Below are 18,643 nucleotides of genomic sequence, written 5' to 3' on the forward strand. Positions count from 1 at the left end.
TACTTGCTTCATTATTTTTCTCTGTTTCTTCATTTAGCACAGGGACTATGCTTTCCACTTTATTGTGTCTCTGATTTCTACATCAGTACTGCACACATAGGTACTTGTGATCATAATAAATGTCATTCGTATGCCCTGATAAATATTTGGAGAAGTAGAAGCACTGTTTGGTCACTGGAGATATAGCAGTGAACAAAACAGACAAAATTCATGTTCTTATGGAGCTTCCATTCTAGCGGGATGAGGGGGAGGAGATAGTAAACAAAGAAATAATATAGATTAATAATGTAGATTACTTAAGGTGGTAATATGTGCTCTTGAGAAATTATACCAGGAAGGTGGATAGCGAGTGCCAGAAGTGAGGGTAGGGGTGGGGTAAGAGGGTTTGTATTTTTTAATAGGGCAGCCTGGGAAAGCCCTCCTGAGAAGTCAGCCCTTGAGTAAAGACCAGAAGCAGGGGAATGAGCAATCCAGGCAGATATTTGGGGAAGCAATATAGTATTATGAAACAATTCTCAGACTCTTCAGAATTTTTCTCAGATGATAGGACAGTGGTGTTTTTATATCTGCCAAGAGCAGAAATGACAGAACAGCACATGCCCAAACTGTGATGATGGAAGGAGCTTGGAATTTTTGTTGTTGTTTCTTACTTTCTTTTATTTTTAGTTTTGATTCTTTTCTTATTGACGTGTAATTAACATACAGTGTTATATTAGTGTCAGGTGTACAGTTTAATGACTCAACAATTCTATACATGATTCAGTGCTCACCATGATAAGTGAATTCACCATCTGTCACCAAACAGTGTTACTACCGTCTTACTGACTGTATTCTCTATGCTGTACTTTTCATCTCCATTGTCTTATTTTTTTTGTTGCTGGAAGTTTGTACCTAGGAGCTTGGCATTTTTGATGACTAAGTTGAGATTGAGGTAGATCACAGGTTCGCACTCACGTTGTGGAAGTAGAGTGCCAAGAGCTGTAACTTGGTCTAGGCCCTAGAAATGGGCTATTGATGAGCCCTAGAAGAGGGGATCATGCTATTTCTTGGCAAAATGTTAGCATCCAGAAACAGTAAGGAAAATAAGAGGACACTTCTGATAATATTATTTGTTGAGTCCCTCTGTGACTTTTCTCTTTGGTCAAAGAGTTAAGGCAAAGTGGAATCTCATGGCTCTAGCGATCCCATTAAGCACTTCTCTTTTTTTAACGGATGAACTGGTGAGTTGCTGGGGAAGTTATTTGAGGTAGAGAAGAGAGTCCCATGAACTTGAGGATGTGTAAGTGCAGGTTACCTTATCTCAGTTCATTGACTCAGATGCTGTCAATTGTAAGGCACACTATTGTTTAATAGACCACTAATTAGGAAAGAAAGAGTACTACCAGTTAGACTGCTGTGCCTTTGATGCATCCTGATTTCAGAGGTGTTCATTTGAGGGGAAAAAATGTGTTTCAGAAGTGATGAAATGTGGTAAACTGTGTGACAATATAAAATCATGAGTGTATGAGTTTCAACTTTTGGGTAACTAGAACTAGAGATAATCTCTTGAAACTAACAAATTCATTTCAGTTAAACAAAAGGAAGAACTACTTTACACTGTAGGTAATACATGGCCAGACTTAATAGAAATAATTCCCAAAGTTACAGCTGAATTATAAATGAATTTAAAGAGAGTTTAGATGGATGTGCAGGTGATTTCCCACAATAGGTTATTAAAGGAAGGTAGGGATGATTAGGGTATCTTTTTATTATTTAGGAGCAGTTATAAGGTTCTGTAAAACAATTTCAGTCGGTGCCAAATTATTTTAATTCAGGATGGAATTTCCAGCGTCTTATAAATACCTGTTGAAAAGTAATTTATAAGATGGTGTTTTATTGTTTTCTTTTTTTTTTTCTCTGTGCATTTAGGTGTCTTATATCATTCAGGCTGAAGGAAAAGAGCATATTATTCACTTGGAAAGGAACAAGTAAGAAATTTTATTTTGGCTTTTGGTTTAAAAAATAGTATTTTTTTAAGAATTTTTTTTAAGGATTTTTATTTATTTATTGAGAGAGAGACAATGGTAGAGAGAGCACATGAGAGGGAGGAGGGTCAGAGGTCAGAGGGAGAAGCAGACTCTCTGCTGAGCAGGGAGCCCGATGCAGGACTCGGTCCCAGGACCCTGAGATCATGACCTGAGCCGAAGGCAGTCGCTCAACCAACTGAGCCACCCAGGCGCCCCCAAAATAGTATGTTTTTAAAGATAGTATATATATATATTTTTTTTAAACATTTTATTTATTTATTTGACAGAGAGAGATACAGCGAGAGCAGGAACACAAGCAGGGGGAGTGGGAGAGGGAGTAGCAAGCTTCCTGCAGAGCAGGGAGCCCAATGCGGGGCTTGATCCCAGGACCCTGGGATCATGACCTGAGCTGAAGGCAGACGTTTAACAACTGAGCCACCCAGGTGCCCCTAAAGATAGTATATTTTAAATAGTATATTTAAATAGTCTATTTAGTTAGATGTTGTTTAGTGGATTGATAAAAAGGTGAGAATAGCAAGAGTAGCAGTGTGGAAAAAGTCTTACTATTTTTGGTTTCCATTGACATTAGAGCAAGGGAAAATTAAATTAAAGCTAAAGAAAGTTGTATTTCAGGAGAAAACTTTTTAGTTGTGATCAGCCCAAGGAACAACTGAGCAGGGGTAAAAAAGTCTTTAATAGTTATATCAGTCTGCTAGTGCTGTCGTAACAAAATACCATAGACTTTAAAAAAAAAAAAAAAAAGGAAGTTTATTTTCTCACAGTTCTGGAGACCAGAAGTCCAAGATCAAGGGGCCAGTTGGGCTGGTGTCTGGAGAGGGCTCTCCCCTTGAGTTGCAGATGGCCATCTTCTCATGCTGTGCTCCCATGGCCTCCTTGGTATGGGGCAGGTGGGGGTTGGGGGAAAGAGCAAGCTCTCTGGTGTCTCTTCTAATAGGGACACCAATCCTGTCAGTTCAGGACCTCACCCTTATGACCTTATTTAACCGTAATTACTTTCTTAGTATCTCCATTTCCAAAAATAGCCACACTGGCTGTGAGGCTTTCACATAGGAATTTTTCTTCAGGGGTTGAGAGTGGGGAGAGGGGAGGGACACAGATATTCAGGACACAAGAGTAGTCTCTCACCTCTCCCTTTTAATCTCTTCACATGTTTTCACCTGATCCCACTTCGGTAATCTGTGTTCTTTGACTGCCTTTTTGAAATGCCAAGTTTTTTTTTTTTTAATATTATTATTATTATTATTATTTAGATTTTATTTATTTATTTGACAGAGAGAGACACAACGAGAGAGGGAACACAAGCAGGGGGAGTGGGAGAGGGAGAAGCAGGCTTCCCGCGGAGCAGGGAGCCCGATGTGGGGCTCCATCCCAGGACCCTGGGATCATGACCTGAGCCGAAGGTAGATGCTCAACGACTGAGCCGCCCAGGTGCCCCGAAATGCCAAGTTTTTAACCATGCTGAGTCACCCAATTTCCTGTGGCCTGTCTCTCCCTTTTCCCTTTTCTTTTTTTTTAAAAAAGATTTATTTATTTGTGAGAGAGAGAGAGAGTGCACAAGTGTGAGGGGGCAGAGGGAGAAGGAGAGAGAATCTCAAGCAGACTCCCCACTGAGCATGGAGCCCCATGTGAGTCTCGATCTTATGACTCTGAGATCACAACCAGAGCTGAAACCGAGTCAGATGCTTAACTGACTGTGCACCCAGGCACCCCCCCTTTCCCTTTTCTTATATAGCAAACTTCCAGTATCTTTAGTGAGAGATCCTAGAAAAAAAAGTCACCTAATAAGCCCATCTACAATGAGGTGTGAATGGGGGGATGTAAAGTATTTCTGTCTAAGGAAGTGCTGCTCAAAGCATAGTCCTGGAACCTCTCAGTAGCCCCCGCGAGTTTGTCAAATGCAAATTCACCGGACTAACCCTAGAATGAACCAGAATTTTGGGAGGTGTCATAGCAATTTGTGTTTTAACGAGCTTTCTAGATGAGTTTTATGCATCCTCAAGTTTGAGTAAGACTTTTAATCTAGAAGAGGATATTAATCCAAAGGGTTTGAGTCCTCCTAGCAGAGTTTCAGGCAGTGCAACAGATATCGTCAGACAGACTTTCTGAAGCCTTCTACTGTATTTGATGGATATTAGCATTTATTAAACATTTTCTATGTTCTAGGCACTGTATTAGGTACTTTTAGGTATATTATTTATTTAATTCTCACAAAACTTGAAGGATCTTGCTTGACTCTAATGTAATGATGTCAATATGTAAAAAAAAACTAATAGGTCTAAATGTTTTCTTCTCTTCCTTTTTGTAGGAGATGTAAATTAATTAAAATTATGTCAAAATAATACAGTTGACCTTTGAACAACATGGGTTTGAACCAATGGGGCAACTTATATGTGGATTCTTTTCAATAAGTATATGTACAGTACTGTAGATGAATTTTCTCTTCCTTATGACTTTTTTTTTTTTTGAGAGAGCAAGAGAGAGAGAGAGAGTGCTAGCATGGGGTAGGGAGAGGGGCAGAGGAGAGAGATAGTCTTAAGCAGATTCCACGACCAGTATGGAGCCCACTGTGAGGCTGATCTCACAACCTTGAGATCATGACCTGAGCCAAAATCCAGAATTGGACTCTTAACCAACTGAGCCACCCAGGCGCCGCTTTTTTTTTTTTTTTTTTTAAGAGAGAGAGAGAGGAGGGGAGGGGCAGAGGGAGAGAGAATCTTAAGCAGGCTCCATGCCCAGCACGGAGTCTGACTCGGGGCTCAATCTCACAACCCTGAGATCATGACCTGAGCCGAAATCAAGAGTCCGACTTTTAACTGACTGAGCCACCCAGGCACCCCCTTATGATTTCCTTGACAACATTATCTTTTTTTTTTTAAAGATTTTTTATTTATTTATTTGAGAGAGAGAGAATGAGAGATAGAGAGCACGAGAGGGAAGAGGGTCAGAGGGAGAAGCAGACTCCCTGCTGAGCAGGGAGCCGGATGTGGGACTCAATCCCAGGACTCCAGGATCATGACCTGAGTCGAAGGCAGTTGCTTAACCAACTGAGCCACCCAGGCACCCCGACAACATTATCTTTGGCTTACTTTATTATAAGAATATAGTATACAATACATATAATGTGTAAAGTACATGTTAACTGACCACTTATGTTATTGGTAAGGCTTCTGGTCAACAGTGGGCTGTTAGTAGTTAAGTTTTTGGGGAGTCAAAAATTATATGTGGGTTTTTGACTGCATGGCGTGTCAGTGCCCCTAAGTCCTGTGTTGTTCAAGGGTCAACTGTAGTTCCTTATGTTTATATAGTTTTCATCTTATAAAACATTTTCATATCCTTCATCTCATTTATCATACTGTTATAACAACCAAATTGTTGAGCAGTGTCTGTGGTCCTCATTTTATGCATAAGAATATTAAAGTTCAAGAAAGTTCCTTGACTTGCCCAGCGTCACATAGTTTCTAGGGGTTCAAGCTGGGGCACAAACCCAAGTCATTTGACCAGAAGTCTAGTGATCTATATATGTGTGTTATGTCTGCTGTATATTACAATGCTTCTTGATTTGGTGGCAAATGGTACTTTTCCAGGCATTTGTAAGAGTTGTTAGACCTTTGAATGTCTTTGAAAGGTGGTCATCAAAACTAGTGATCACTAATGAAAACAGGGTAGATGGTCTGTAATAAAATGGCTCAGATGCATTCTTTGTAGTAATAAGGAAATTATGAAATTCAATAAAGGAGTGACCGTATTCTAGTAAATGCTTATTTTTTCCTTCCATTGCCTCTATAATAGTGGTCTTAACTCTTTTTGGGTCTCGAATCCCCTAAGAATTTGATTAAAGCCATGAACCCCTCTTGTGGAGGAGGGTTATGGGAAAGAAGAGATCACATCTTTCTCTGCCTGTGTGGACAGATTTAAAAATGAAATGGAAGGGTAAGTTAAATAAGAGGTCACATATCACTTTTATTATTGATAAGGGCTGGGGTGGAGGATTTAGCTTAGAAGGAAAGCCTGATGGACCTACTAGTTCTGAACGCCAGCATCAGGCAGAGTTAGCCGTTCATGTCAGTGCTCCCTAGTGGCAAGTCTGCTTCTGGGGAAGCATAGTGGAATTTCCTCTCACTGGGTAGGCAGTGACTTCCAAAGAGGGAGAAAGGCAGAGCAAAGCAAACTATCTCGTTTATTCTTTTCAGATTCACCACTAGAGGGAGGGAGGGAGGGAGGGAGGGAGGGTGTGTGTGTGTGTGTGTGTGTGTGTGTGTGTGTGTGTGTGTGTGAGAGAGAGAGAGAGAGAGAGAGAGAGAGAGAGAGAGGGGAGGAGGCAGTGCAGTGATGAACAGGGTTGAATAATTGAAAGGACTGAAGACTCCGCAGGCAGCTCTCAGGCTCACTCAAGTAGGCTTTAATAAAGGTGAATGTTTCAGTGCTTCAGGATGAAGAAAGGGGATTGAAAACTTAACACAAATCCCAGATGTGCTTTGTCTTCAGATTACAAACCTGTGAGATAAGGGTGTGGCCTCTTACTTTCAGGGGAGCCCAGGCACAAGTTTATACAAGGGATCTTTTATACTACTCTGGTCATGTAGCCAAAGTTAGGCTGTGGAACTGATTAAATGGAATGCAAACCATCAATCTCTCCATCTTTAAACAGTATAGGCAAGCTGGGCCCGGCTACCTCCAGGGGGAGTTTGGAACTTTAAATGGCACATTATAAATCACTAGCTAGCACATTGCCTCCCTGACTTGTCCGTAAGCCCTGGAGATAAGTATAGAGCTGCTCCGGTTCTGCTGCAAATGACAGATTCTTTGCTTGACCAAACTTCAGTCAGGCTGCTGGACCTTATTCTAGGTGTATCAGTGTATCAGTGTATCAGTGCACTTCCTTGTAAAATCCGGTTTTGGCAAGACCCCGACTAAGTCAGTTTAGCAAGAACCACTACCCGCCTTGCCCTTGATGTCTGATCATTCTGGTCGTGTGATCAGGTTCGTCAACCTTTTAGCACTCCCCAGGTGATGTCCGATCACACTGTCCTGTTTTCAGCAAGTATCTGTTAGGTTTCTTTAGCTAGAACCCCCCTCACCCCTGAAGTTTCCTGTTAGTAGTTTTCTGTCCATTGCTACCCTGCTCCTTGGCTATAAATTCCCACTTTCCCCATGCTGTATTTGCAGTTGATCCTTCTCTCTCTCCGCAACTGTGAAATCCCATTGAAGTGGTCCCTACACTTAATGCAATGGTCCTGAATAAAGTCTGCCTTACCATCTTTAAAAGTGTCATTGGATGTTTTTTTTTTCTTTTGTAGTCATGGTGCCAGGACTCAGATAGGATCAGATTCATCATTGGACCCCCAGATCTCTCACCCAGGGCCCTAAGTATGCACCTTTGAAGGCTTTGTCTTCATTCCTGACTGACTGATTGGGGATCCATTGGTGAGTCCGACTCCTGAACTATTGCTCCTGACAAACGTCCGTTGAAGCTGGTAAGGACAGATTTTGATGTTTAAGATTTTGATTATACTCTCTGAAGCTGGGTTAGAGTCCCACGCTTTTTTGCAAGGTACCTGCTGGCCTGGAAGGTCTTCCTGGCTCCTTGTTCTGAGGGGGGATTATTCCCTGACTCCCTGGGCTGGAAGCTTCTTCCTCCTGGCTCTCTGTGAGGTCTCTCTCTTCTTTCTGTTGCATCCCGCTTCTCCCAGGGGAACTTCTCAGTCAACTGAAACCCCTTTTCTCAAACTCCTGCTGACTTTCTGCTGGGTCTGCTTCCTTTCTTATTGGCATGATTTTGCTGAGGGTAATTTGGAACTTCATTGTCCTCTTCAGGAAACTTGAGATCTCTCCAACTTGACTCCCTGTATCTCTCCCTTCCTGCTGCTTCTACTCCTCCTTCCTCCTCCTACCACCTTCAGCCTTCCCTCTAGTTTCCTTGAATCCTTTGAGATATACCTCTTCAAGCCCCTGCCACCTCCATCCCTCTGTCCACCCCTGTTGACTTTTCCCTCCCCACTTCAGCCCTCAGCTTTCTACAGCCCCTGGAACTGTAGTTGCCCCTAGTCTCCACTGGGTCCTCTCAAGGGAGTCAGGTACCCCTGAAAGCAACTCCCTGAGGCTCAGAAGAGGAAAAAGAAAGGCCATTTGGAAATAAAGTTAGACAGTTTGTCCACTCAGGGACTTTGGAAATGTCCAGACAGCACTTAGATGTCTTTTCAGTCACTCACCTAAAATTTAGTCCATTGCCTTCATAAGATTACATATCACAGCAAAAAAAAAATCTTAAAAGTTTCCACAGTTACTGGTAAGCAGGTCACCTTAACTTGGTCCATTTGTCACAAACACAATTCGGATGAAAATACAAAGTGGAGATAAACTGGTGAGACTGCATTACTGTTTTACTGACTCGTGGCTAAAATTTTGGAATGGAAGCTATAAGATCTCTATTTGTATGTGTCTGTATGTTTATATATATGTGTGTTATAGATGTGTTGTAGTTTCCTGCCTCTGGATGGTATTACCAAATTAATTTATAAATTAATTTATAAAATCCCTTAAAGGAGAGGTGCCTGGGTGGCTCAGTCAGTTAAGTGTCCGACTGGTGATTTTGACTCATCTTGTGGGTGGTGAGATCGAGTGCTGTGTGGGGCTCTGCACTCAGTAGGGAGTCTGCTTGAGATTCTCTCCCTCTGTCCCACCCTCCACTTTTGCTTGTGCCCATGGTCTCTCTCTCTCAAATAAATAAATAAATCTTAAAAAAAAATCCCTTAAAGGGGTTCTATTCAAATTGGCTTAGAAACTAATGAACACTTACATAAATTTTCTTAAAAGTCAGAGATAAACTAACCCGTCTTTTTTTTTTTTTCTTTTTAAAATTCACATGATTTGGGATAATCTTTGGTAAATAAAGCTAGCTTTAAAATTATTGATAAAATTATTGTTAAACTCTGACAACTTCAGGGTTTTCAGCATTAAATATGTAATGCAGGTACAAAGTTTTTTTCTACCTGTGTTTACTAGTCAAACAAACTTACGTTATTTCTGCTAGATGTTTAAGATTATAAACTATAAATCTAACCTAAAAACAAAATGTGTAATAAAAAGGAATTGCTTAATGTGTATCAAGCACAGGAGTTAAAAAAGACAAGGAAGGAAGAATCATATGAATAACTTTGTAAGTTCCTTAGGTTGTTTGCATCTGTGATTTTTTTTTTTCTGATACTTGCTTGACTTGTCAAAAGGAAAAAATAAGTTAAGATGATGGATGGCTAGCTTTGTTTAGTTAATGTCTTATGAAATTTTCATGAGTAATTCAAACGTAATTGTTAAGATCAAAATTAAATAGATATAAATGGGATAAAAGTTTATAAATGAACTTCTCAATCATCATTCTGTTTTATACTAGGTCTCCTTAAAAATAGTTTCAAAAACCTTTTCATAACTTTAAATGTTCAAGCTACACAAAGTTAAGTTAATCATGGATATTTTTTGACTATCTAGATCTCATTTCCAAATTAGAGAAAATATTGAAACATTAATTTATTTACTTTTGGCATTTCATTTTTAATATGGTATAAAAAAGCTAAGTATACTTGAATCTGTGAATAAACATGATAAAGTTGTGCTATGAAAAAGACATGTCTCTAGGAATTATGAAATGATAATCTTAAACTTGCTATAGTAGTACGTGAGTTTACAGTTGCCTGCTTCCTACTTTTCATTGAAAATTTGGGTTTCTGATGGTTAAAAATATAGTCAATATATGTAAATGAAACTACTAGGAATAATAAGGGTAAAGAAAAACTGTATAAGAGGAAAGTAAGATGTATTTTTGATAAGGAAAGGTATGAAGGACATGTTTTTGTTAAGGGGAAGAGTAATTTTTATAAAATAGAAGGACTGGTTGTTTTAGAATTCTCTGAGAAAGAAGAAAAGAGTGGGATGAAAACTGAATGGATAATAAGAAAAATTCCTTACAAGATTTGTGGAAAAGGAAGCTTGGAAAAGGAGTCTTTCCTTTTCTGGTCAAAGCTGGCCAAGATTGGATGGATTTATTTGTAGGGTTTTTAATTAATTAATTAATTTTAATTTAAAAAAATTTGCCTTAGTATTAATGGCACACTGATGTCAAACCATTATTTGGTTTTCTCTTTCTGTTAAAACAACAAAGTTTTCTTAGATTATTTGTTTGCTCTTAATAAGAAATTGTAAAAAAGGTTGATTTTCTTTACCTTTTAAGTAATATGCCTGGGAAAACAAGATTTTGTGTTTTAAAATAATTTCCTGTGCTTCGTATTATGTCAATCAGTTCTTTGAAAACCAGGTGTTCTCAATAGTAAGAGCTAAGAATTTTTGTAACTAGGTAGCTTTCTGTATTTGCCTTTGAGATTTTTTCATGGTGACTTTGGTTAAATGGATAACTAAGGATTGTTTCCCAGTGACCTGTGATCCTGTTTAGTCAGATGATCAAACCTTCTGACCTTTGTGACGGCTTCCCCACATCAGGTCTAAGAGGAGTCTTTTTGACCTCAGATTAACGTTGAGATTTCCTAGATGACCTTTGGAAAATCTCATAGGTTTTGTTCTCTCCTTATAAAAAGAGACATGTTTAACTAATTAGGCTTATTTAATATGTTAAGTTACGTGGGAAGCATTGTCAAAAAAGTGATGATTGTACATACAATACAGGTTATGTGTTATATGTGTTCATGAAATTGTATGATATTCATAGAAATTTGTCAATACCTTTATTGTTGAGCTATTATCTTAAATTATTGTATGTCACAGAAATAACAAAATGTCCTTGTCAATAGCATTATGATGAACTCTTATCAGATCTTTAACCTCGACAATTTTCAAGTATTTTGTCACTCACAGACAGTTAAAATTTTACTGTGATTCTTTTCTAGAAGTGTTTATAACTAGCTACAGGTTAGAATGCTCCTTGATGGCATCACTTGAAAACTTTGAGACCTTGCCATTTGATTGTGTAAGAATTTCCAGAACTAATGAAGAAACTGATGGATTCCTAAGAACTGTTAACCCAGGATTAAGTAAAACAAGACTTAATTATGTGGACCTGAATGAACTGATGAAGAGGATTAAAATTTTTTATAAGTTTTTGTTTGAAATGTTGCTAGTTCTTTAATTTTTTTCTCCAAATTTAAGGAAAACCTTTTTTCTTAAGCTAAATGCAACTTACAGCAATTTGTAATTTATTCCTTTGTAAACAGCTGAAGCACTGATCTTTCCTTCCTACCTGAGCCCTCTAGAAACTGGAAGCTCTTAGTGTTCTTATTTTCATGGCAGTATAGTTATTTATGTAAGTTCAGTGAAAATCTGTTCTCCTGTAACAGGATGCAATGGAACCTTAGTTATATCACCAGGGTTTTTGTCTGGAATGTCATATTTGAGAATGATATGCGTCAGATCAGATATGACCAGAGGGCTTTAAGGAACTAAGGTTGACTTTGAGGAGCCAATGTTCATAAACCACACCCCTTGGAAAAAACTAGCCTGTATCTCGCTTACAGGGTTTCCTGCCTTATAGGTGAGTAAGGAAGGTCATTTCTGGCAGGTCCAGGCACCTCAGGGTATTTTGAGAACCTTGAGAAGAGTGGAATTCTCCTATATCTGTAAGCACCACAAGCAAAAAAAATCTAGTGGTGAGTTCTTCATGTGGCTTTCCCAGCCCTGAGAGGCTTTTAAAAGTCCAATCTGAGATTACTTATGAAATGTTCCAGCAAATCAAACTCAAACCAGGGCCTGTGCAGTCAGTCATTATTTTTGCTGCCCTTATGTAAATAATCAGACCAGGTTTAATGAGACTAGACTTACTTTGCAAACAGATTAGTCTTGCTTTGATTATCTTTGACAGAAATGAGGGTGACTGTAGAGAGAAATTTTTTTTGTTGCAGTAGAAAACTACAGTGTACCCTTGCTGGCTCATCTTGTACATTTTGCCTGGTTTTTGGTTTTTTTTAAAAGATTTTTTTATTTATTTTAGAGAGAGGTAGAGTGAGCATGTGTGAGCAGGGGAGGGGCAGAGGGAAAGAGAGAGTCTCAAGCAGCCTCTGCACTGAGTGCGGAGCCTGACATGGGGCTCGATCTCTCGACCCTGAGATCACGACCAGAACCAAAACCAAGAGTCATAGACTCAACCGACTGAGCCACCCAGGCGCTCCTCATTTTGCCAGTTTTTCCCAAATCCTGAAATCGTCTAGTTTCTTCCATTAGCTGGTTACAATTCTCCAAAGTAACATTTCCAATTTTTCTTCCTTCTGACTTGGAATTATTGAGAATTAAGTCCACCCTTTTCCTGAAGTTCTGCAAGCGGAAGCTGGAAAATTGATATAAATTCCAAAGAAAAAAAATTTTTTTTTACCACAACAGATCATGTATGGGCAACCTTCCTGCCTTCTGCTGTATGGCCCATTCAGAAAGTTTACCAGAAATGCCTGATGCCATCACCAGAGACATTCAAACTGCCAACCAGGAAGATCTGTCAGATGGCCAACACCATCCTCTACCATGCTTCAAGAACTTCAGATCTAAAACTTTGAGTGCTACCCACTGGACTCAGCATCTGGGTTTCTAACTATTAATCTTTGTTTTTCTTTTATTTTCATAGCAGCTGTCCTCATTAAATGCCTGACTGCTAGCTGCATCCAGCAAATGTCCTTTACTACCAAGTTCCAATAAATGATTCAGCTGATCTTAATGAACTAAAGGCATCCAGACAGAAAAACGGATTTATGTTGTTCAGAGGAAAGAAGGATGTCTCTTCTTTTCTTAAACAAGAGGGGAGACTGACAAACAGACCACACTTTAGTCAGGCTGTTGAACCTTCTAGGTGCATTGGTGTACTTCCTGTAAAATCTGGTTTTAGTAAGAACTCCTCCCCGCCTACCCCATTTCTGATCCCTCTGGACATGTGATCATGTTCCTCATCCTTTACCACCCTCCAGGTGATTTCTGATCACCCTGGCCTGTCTTCAGTGAGAATCTGTTAGGTTAGTTTAGCCACACTGCCCCTCAATGCTGATATTTCCAATTAGTAATTTTCTATCCGCTGATCCCGGATACCTTGCCCTTTGGCTATAAATTCCCACTTGCCCATGCTGTATTTGGAGTTGATCCTTAGCACTCCCTCACTGTAAAATGCCATTGCTGTGGTTCCTATACCTATCACAGTGGAGCTGAGTAAAGTCCCCCTGACCATCTTTTTTTTTTTTTTAAGATTTTATTTATTTATTTGACAGAGAGAGACACAGCAAGAGAGGGAACACAAGCAGGGGGAGTGGGAGAGGGAGAAGCAGGCTTCCCGCAGAGGAGGGAGCCTGATGCGGGGCTCGATCCCAGGACCCCGGGATCATGACCTGAGCCAAAGGCATACGCTTAATGACTGAGCCACCCAGGCGTCCTCCCCCTCCCGCCCCCATCATCTTTAACAAGTGTCACTGAATAGTTTTTTTTCCTTTAATGAAGATAACCCTGTCTTTCCACATAAGGTTTACAGTACTGAGCTCCCTTAACGCGCAAGGGAGCTTCAGGAATCAGCAGTAATTGTCTCCTCCAACTGACACAGATTTTGCCTCTGTACTTACCAGGTTAAAGCAGTGAGTGCTTCTTGTTTATATAGGACTTTTAGGAAAGAGTAAAAGCACTTACTTTTTTTTCTGGAAATATGATGTACTGTATAACCTTATTTGTACCTTTCCTATGAGATGTATTAGAAAAATTTAAAGACATTACTTATGTTTTTTGCAACCAGCGTTTTATGACCATTAAAATAAATATGCAGCTCCGCATTTTTTATGAGGAAGCAGTGCACACGATTTCAGATTTAAGTCAATTCATGAGCTTTTTGTTTTATAGTAGTTCCCTCTTTAAATAATGATTTGTCAGGTAAAAGTTTTTATTCCTGCTTATCTCTTCTAGGAGTACTGCCTTGTGAGTTGTGTTCTTAGTTGTATATAGATTAGAATAATTTTAAATGATGTGTTTTATTCCTCTTCCAGTGACCTTTTGCCCCGAGATTTTGTAGTTTATACCTACAACAAGGACGGGGCTCTGATCTCTGACCATCCTGATGTACAGGTAATATATTTTCCTCTTGATCTTATAGCAAATTTAAAATAATTATAATTTTAAAATGAGTTCTATTTCCCATACACAAGACTGTATATTGCACCGTCACCAAGGGCCACTCTTGACATTTTGATACCTGGAGTTGTCCCAGGAAGGGGGTGGGTGGTGGGTGGTGGGTGGTGGGTGCCTTTACATGGACTAGACTGTATTTTATAGTTCTCCAGGTACTCGGTAGTCAAGTGGTTTTTTTTTTTTTTTTTAAGTCCAGGAAAAGAATCTTCTATTTAATGGTAATCCTTACTGCTTATGAAGGGGGAATGTTTGATATATTTTAACATAGGTTTAAAATTTTTTTTTTGCTGAAAGTTAGTATCTCTGAAAGCACATCTTCCTTATTAAACCATTTAACTTGCCATTAGTTCTTAGTAAAGAAAAAACACTTGTATGTCCTAAGTTTTTACTAAAAACAGTTCTTTTCTGAAGAAATGTGGCCCTCTGTGCATCAGAGAACAGTATTCCTGAGGACAGATGGCCGGGAATACTTGAAATAATTGGCAGTTGCTGAATTTGGCTTTATGTGTTAATAAATTAGAGCATAAACATTTCCAGTGTCATTTGGGAAGAGTGTTTTTATAGTCCCTTTTGGCAGTTAGGTATTCTGTATTTTTTTCTTTTGCATTAGTGTCCATGAGAAGTCTTTGTTCCAATTAAACATGTGTTATTTTTCTCCTAAGCTTTGTAATCTTTGGCTAGGTTGAATTGTTTATGTTAGTTAGGTACTTCTGCAGCACTCTTCCAATAAATAGAAGGCAAACCTTTATTTTAGATTAATTACTAGTACTTAAAAAAAATAAGGATACACTGACTTAGTCTTATTCTTTTCTGATTCACTTTCTGATTCCTTTATTTTAGTGTCTTATTATAATGTCCATTGTTTAATAGCAAACTAGTAGAGCAGCTTAAACATATATGACAGCATAAACCAGATCACAAATAACCCATCTTCTCTCTTCATCTAACCATTCAATTATTTATCCAGAAATTACTGTGCCATGAAGCCAAAGACCACATAATTTAAGCCACTTGACAAAAGCAGTGATCGTAAAGGGTTGTTTTTTTTTTCCCCTCTTGGGAGAAGTTTCATGGTGTAGGTTTTGGAGATACACATTGTTTGGACTTAATCCTGGCTCTGTCATTTATTTGCTGGTCACGTTACTTTAACTTGTCTGCACCTTACTATCTTCACCTTAAAATGTCAATAATTACAGCTTCGAGGAGTTACTGGAAGGCTTAAAGGAGTTAATGCTTTTTTTTTTAAATTGAAGTGTAATTGACATACAATATTGTATTTGTTTTAGGTGTACAACATAGTGATTCAGCATTTATATATGTTGTGATGTGATCACCATGACAAATCTAGTTCCCATCTGTCACCATACGAAGTTGTTACATGTTACTATGTTCCTTATGCTGTACATTGTATCTCCATTAAATGAGTTAATACTTGTAAGATACTTAGAACAGATAGCCTAACCATTTTTAACTCAATAAATATTATTATTTGTTATTATTGAATATATATATGCTTAAAACTGTTAAAAATAGATTTTGGTCATAGAAATTTATGCAGCTGTTATTTTCAAGTAGTATTATGGAATTATGCTTTCCTGGGTGATTGAAAAATATAAACTAAGACAGATGAAGTCTTTTACTTGTTTCTTGGTTATTGAATATTGTTCAGATAGAAGAAAGTATGTCTGTAAATTTGAGATACCAATTAAAACTTTGGTACTGGGAATTTTTGGCATATGGCTAGATTGCCAGATATCATAATGACATTACTTTTGTTTATAAAATACAATGAAATTACACTGAGAAAATTTAAACGCTTTCCCTTACGAGCTATTATTTAAGATTAAAGTAATTTGTAAAGCTCTTACTTGGTTTTTATCATCAGTGTCTTTCACAAAGGCCATTTTTCACAAAAAAAACTAAGCTTTAATAACCACTTTATACAAGTTACTGTGTGAAGTAAAACCCCAAATTACCTTGTGTCAGAACTTTGGAGTACCTTGCAAATGCATCAGCCAGTGTCTTCACTAAGTTCCCTAATTAATTAATACTCTTTGTTTCATCCGAAAACTATATTGGCTGCCCTAGGCATTTCCCTCTCAGAGTTCTGTGTATATTTCTCTCCCTAGTTGAGTTTCTTGCTCATAGTTTGCATGTTTCCAAAACTGTGGCATTTGTGCCTTTACTGTAATCACACAGTTTAATTAGATGTTTTATGAACTTATGAAATATGATTTGTTGTTTTTTTAAAGTGCATCGAAGGCTTTGGAAAGATTTAATAAAACCAAGTCATTTAAAAAAATACCATCAAGTTGATAGATTCAGTGACCAAGTGCTGGATTTTAGTCATGTCAAATAAGACAGCTTTCTACTATAATTGAAACTAGAAACATTTAATTTTGGAGGGCCAGGAATTATAAGTATTATTATCTCATAAGTGCTACTTCATTGGTCATAGTAGAAGGTATTTATTTTCCTCTAGTGAGAAGAAGGCCATATCAAAGCTAGACTTTAACACAAAGCACTAGAAAGAAAAACATAAGTGGTTGTGAACTGCCCCACACTAGAAAAAGTTGTAAATGTTGAAATTGAGCCTGTATTTTTAGCATAGAAGTGCCTACTTGCTTATTTATTTATTTATTTAAATTTTCACCACTTTAGACGTATAGGAAACATTGCATGAATAATATAAAATATTCATGCATCCCCTTCACCTAGATTCTCCAAATGTTAACATTTTACTTCATTTCCTTTATTCTTTCTTCTCTATTTTTTTTTCTGAACCTTTCAGAGTATATTGCAGATATGGTATCCCTTTACCCTTAAACACTTCAGTGTAAATTTCCCCCCCAAACAAGGAATTCTTGTATGTAATCAAGTACAGTTTTCAAAATTAGGAAGGTAACGTTGAAGCAATACTATTATCTAATTTACAGATCTTATTGATATAGATTTTTTTGGTCCATCATCCCAGTAATGTACTTTATAGCAAAAGAAAATCCAAGTTCATGTGCTGCATTCAGTGGTTATGTCTCTGTAGTTTCCTTTAGTCTGGAAATCCTTTGTCTTCCCTTGTATTTCATGACACTGGCATTTTTAGGAAGTACGGGCCAACTTTTGTAGAATGTCCTGCAATTTGAGATTGATGTTTACCCGTGATCAGATTCAGGTTATGTAGTTTTGGCAGGAATACCACCAAAGTGATCCCGAGTGGTTCTCAGTGTATCCTATCAAGAAGCATGTGCTGTGGTGCTCGCTTCGGCAGCACATATACTAAGAAGCATGTGCTGTGGTTAAGTGTTGTTGCTGATAGTGTTAACTTTGATCATTTAGTTAAGGAATTGTTTGCCCTGTTTCTCCTCTGTTCAGTTAATGTTTTTTTTGCCTTTGTAACGAATATTATGGTTAGACATTTTGAGACTAATATAAATATCCTGTTACTTCTCACATTTTTACCCACTAGTGTTAGTATTTACTAGTTTCCTGAATTAATGGGTATTATGATGGTGGTTAAAATGGTGATTTCCGAATTTCATTAGTGCTTCTCTATGCATTAGTGCCTTCTGCAAGGAAAAGTTTTCCTTTCTTAATTTTAATTATTTATGTCAGTGTAGACTCATGATTCTTACTTTTTCATGAGTGAGATTGAAAATCTTCATATATGTGAGGGCATTTTTATGTTCTTTTGTGAATTGCCTGTTTGTGTCTTTTGCCCTATTTTCCACTGGGTTTTTTTGTTGCTGTTCCTCTAAGAGTTTTTTTTTTAATTGAGGTATAATTGACATGCATTATACTGCATTAGCTTCAGGTGTACATCATAATGATTTGATATTTGTATATATTGTGAAATGATCGCCACAGTAAGTGTCATTAATATCTGTTATACATAGTTAAAATATTTTTTTTGTGCATGTGATGAGAACTTTTAAGATTAATCTCTTAGCAACTTCCATATATGCAGTACAGTATTATTAACTATAGTTGCTATGCTGTCTTTAATCTAATTTTGTGTTAATTTTTATGTATGGTATAAGATGGTGGTCCAGTTTCATTCTTTTCTATCCAGTTGTCTCAGTACCATTCATTGAAGAGACTGGTATATTCTTGGCTCGTTTGTCAGAAATTAACTGACCATGTAGGTGTGGGTTTACTTCTGGGCTCTCTGTTCTGTTCCATTGATCTGTGTGTCTGTTTTTATGCCAACACCATACTGTTTTGATTGCCATAGCTTTGTAGTATAGTTTGAGATTAGGGAGCATGATGCCTCTAGCTTTGTTTTTCTTTCTCAAGAAGAAAAAGAAGTATCTTTATTCCCGGTAGTGCTTTTTGTGATTCTGGACAAATTTTAGAATTTTTGTTCCATTTCTGTAAAAAACGCCCTTGGAATTTTGATAGGATTGCGTTGAATCTGTAGATTGCTTTGGTTAGTCTAGACATTTTTTTTTAAAAGATTTTATTTATTTGACAGAGAG

The 18,643-nt window shown here is 37.9% G+C and overlaps 1 protein-coding gene across 1 annotated transcript in view; it reads left to right on the forward strand.

Moving 5' to 3' along the window:
* The window catches only part of ADAM9 (ADAM metallopeptidase domain 9), a 156,911-nt gene that overhangs the window by 10,630 nt on the left and 127,638 nt on the right, over window positions 1-18,643 (forward strand). The window contains exons 3-4 of the mRNA XM_025885930.2: window positions 1,909-1,967; window positions 14,030-14,108. Coding sequence (XP_025741715.2) covers window positions 1,909-1,967; window positions 14,030-14,108 — 138 coding nt within the window. The remainder of the gene's footprint in view (window positions 1-1,908; window positions 1,968-14,029; window positions 14,109-18,643) is intronic.

Source organism: Callorhinus ursinus, unplaced genomic scaffold, assembly GCF_003265705.2.
Source record: "Callorhinus ursinus isolate GAN/ISIS: 27379988/994484 unplaced genomic scaffold, GSC_fseal_2.0 scaffold17, whole genome shotgun sequence".
In the NCBI taxonomy this organism is placed as follows: Eukaryota; Metazoa; Chordata; class Mammalia; order Carnivora; family Otariidae; genus Callorhinus; species Callorhinus ursinus.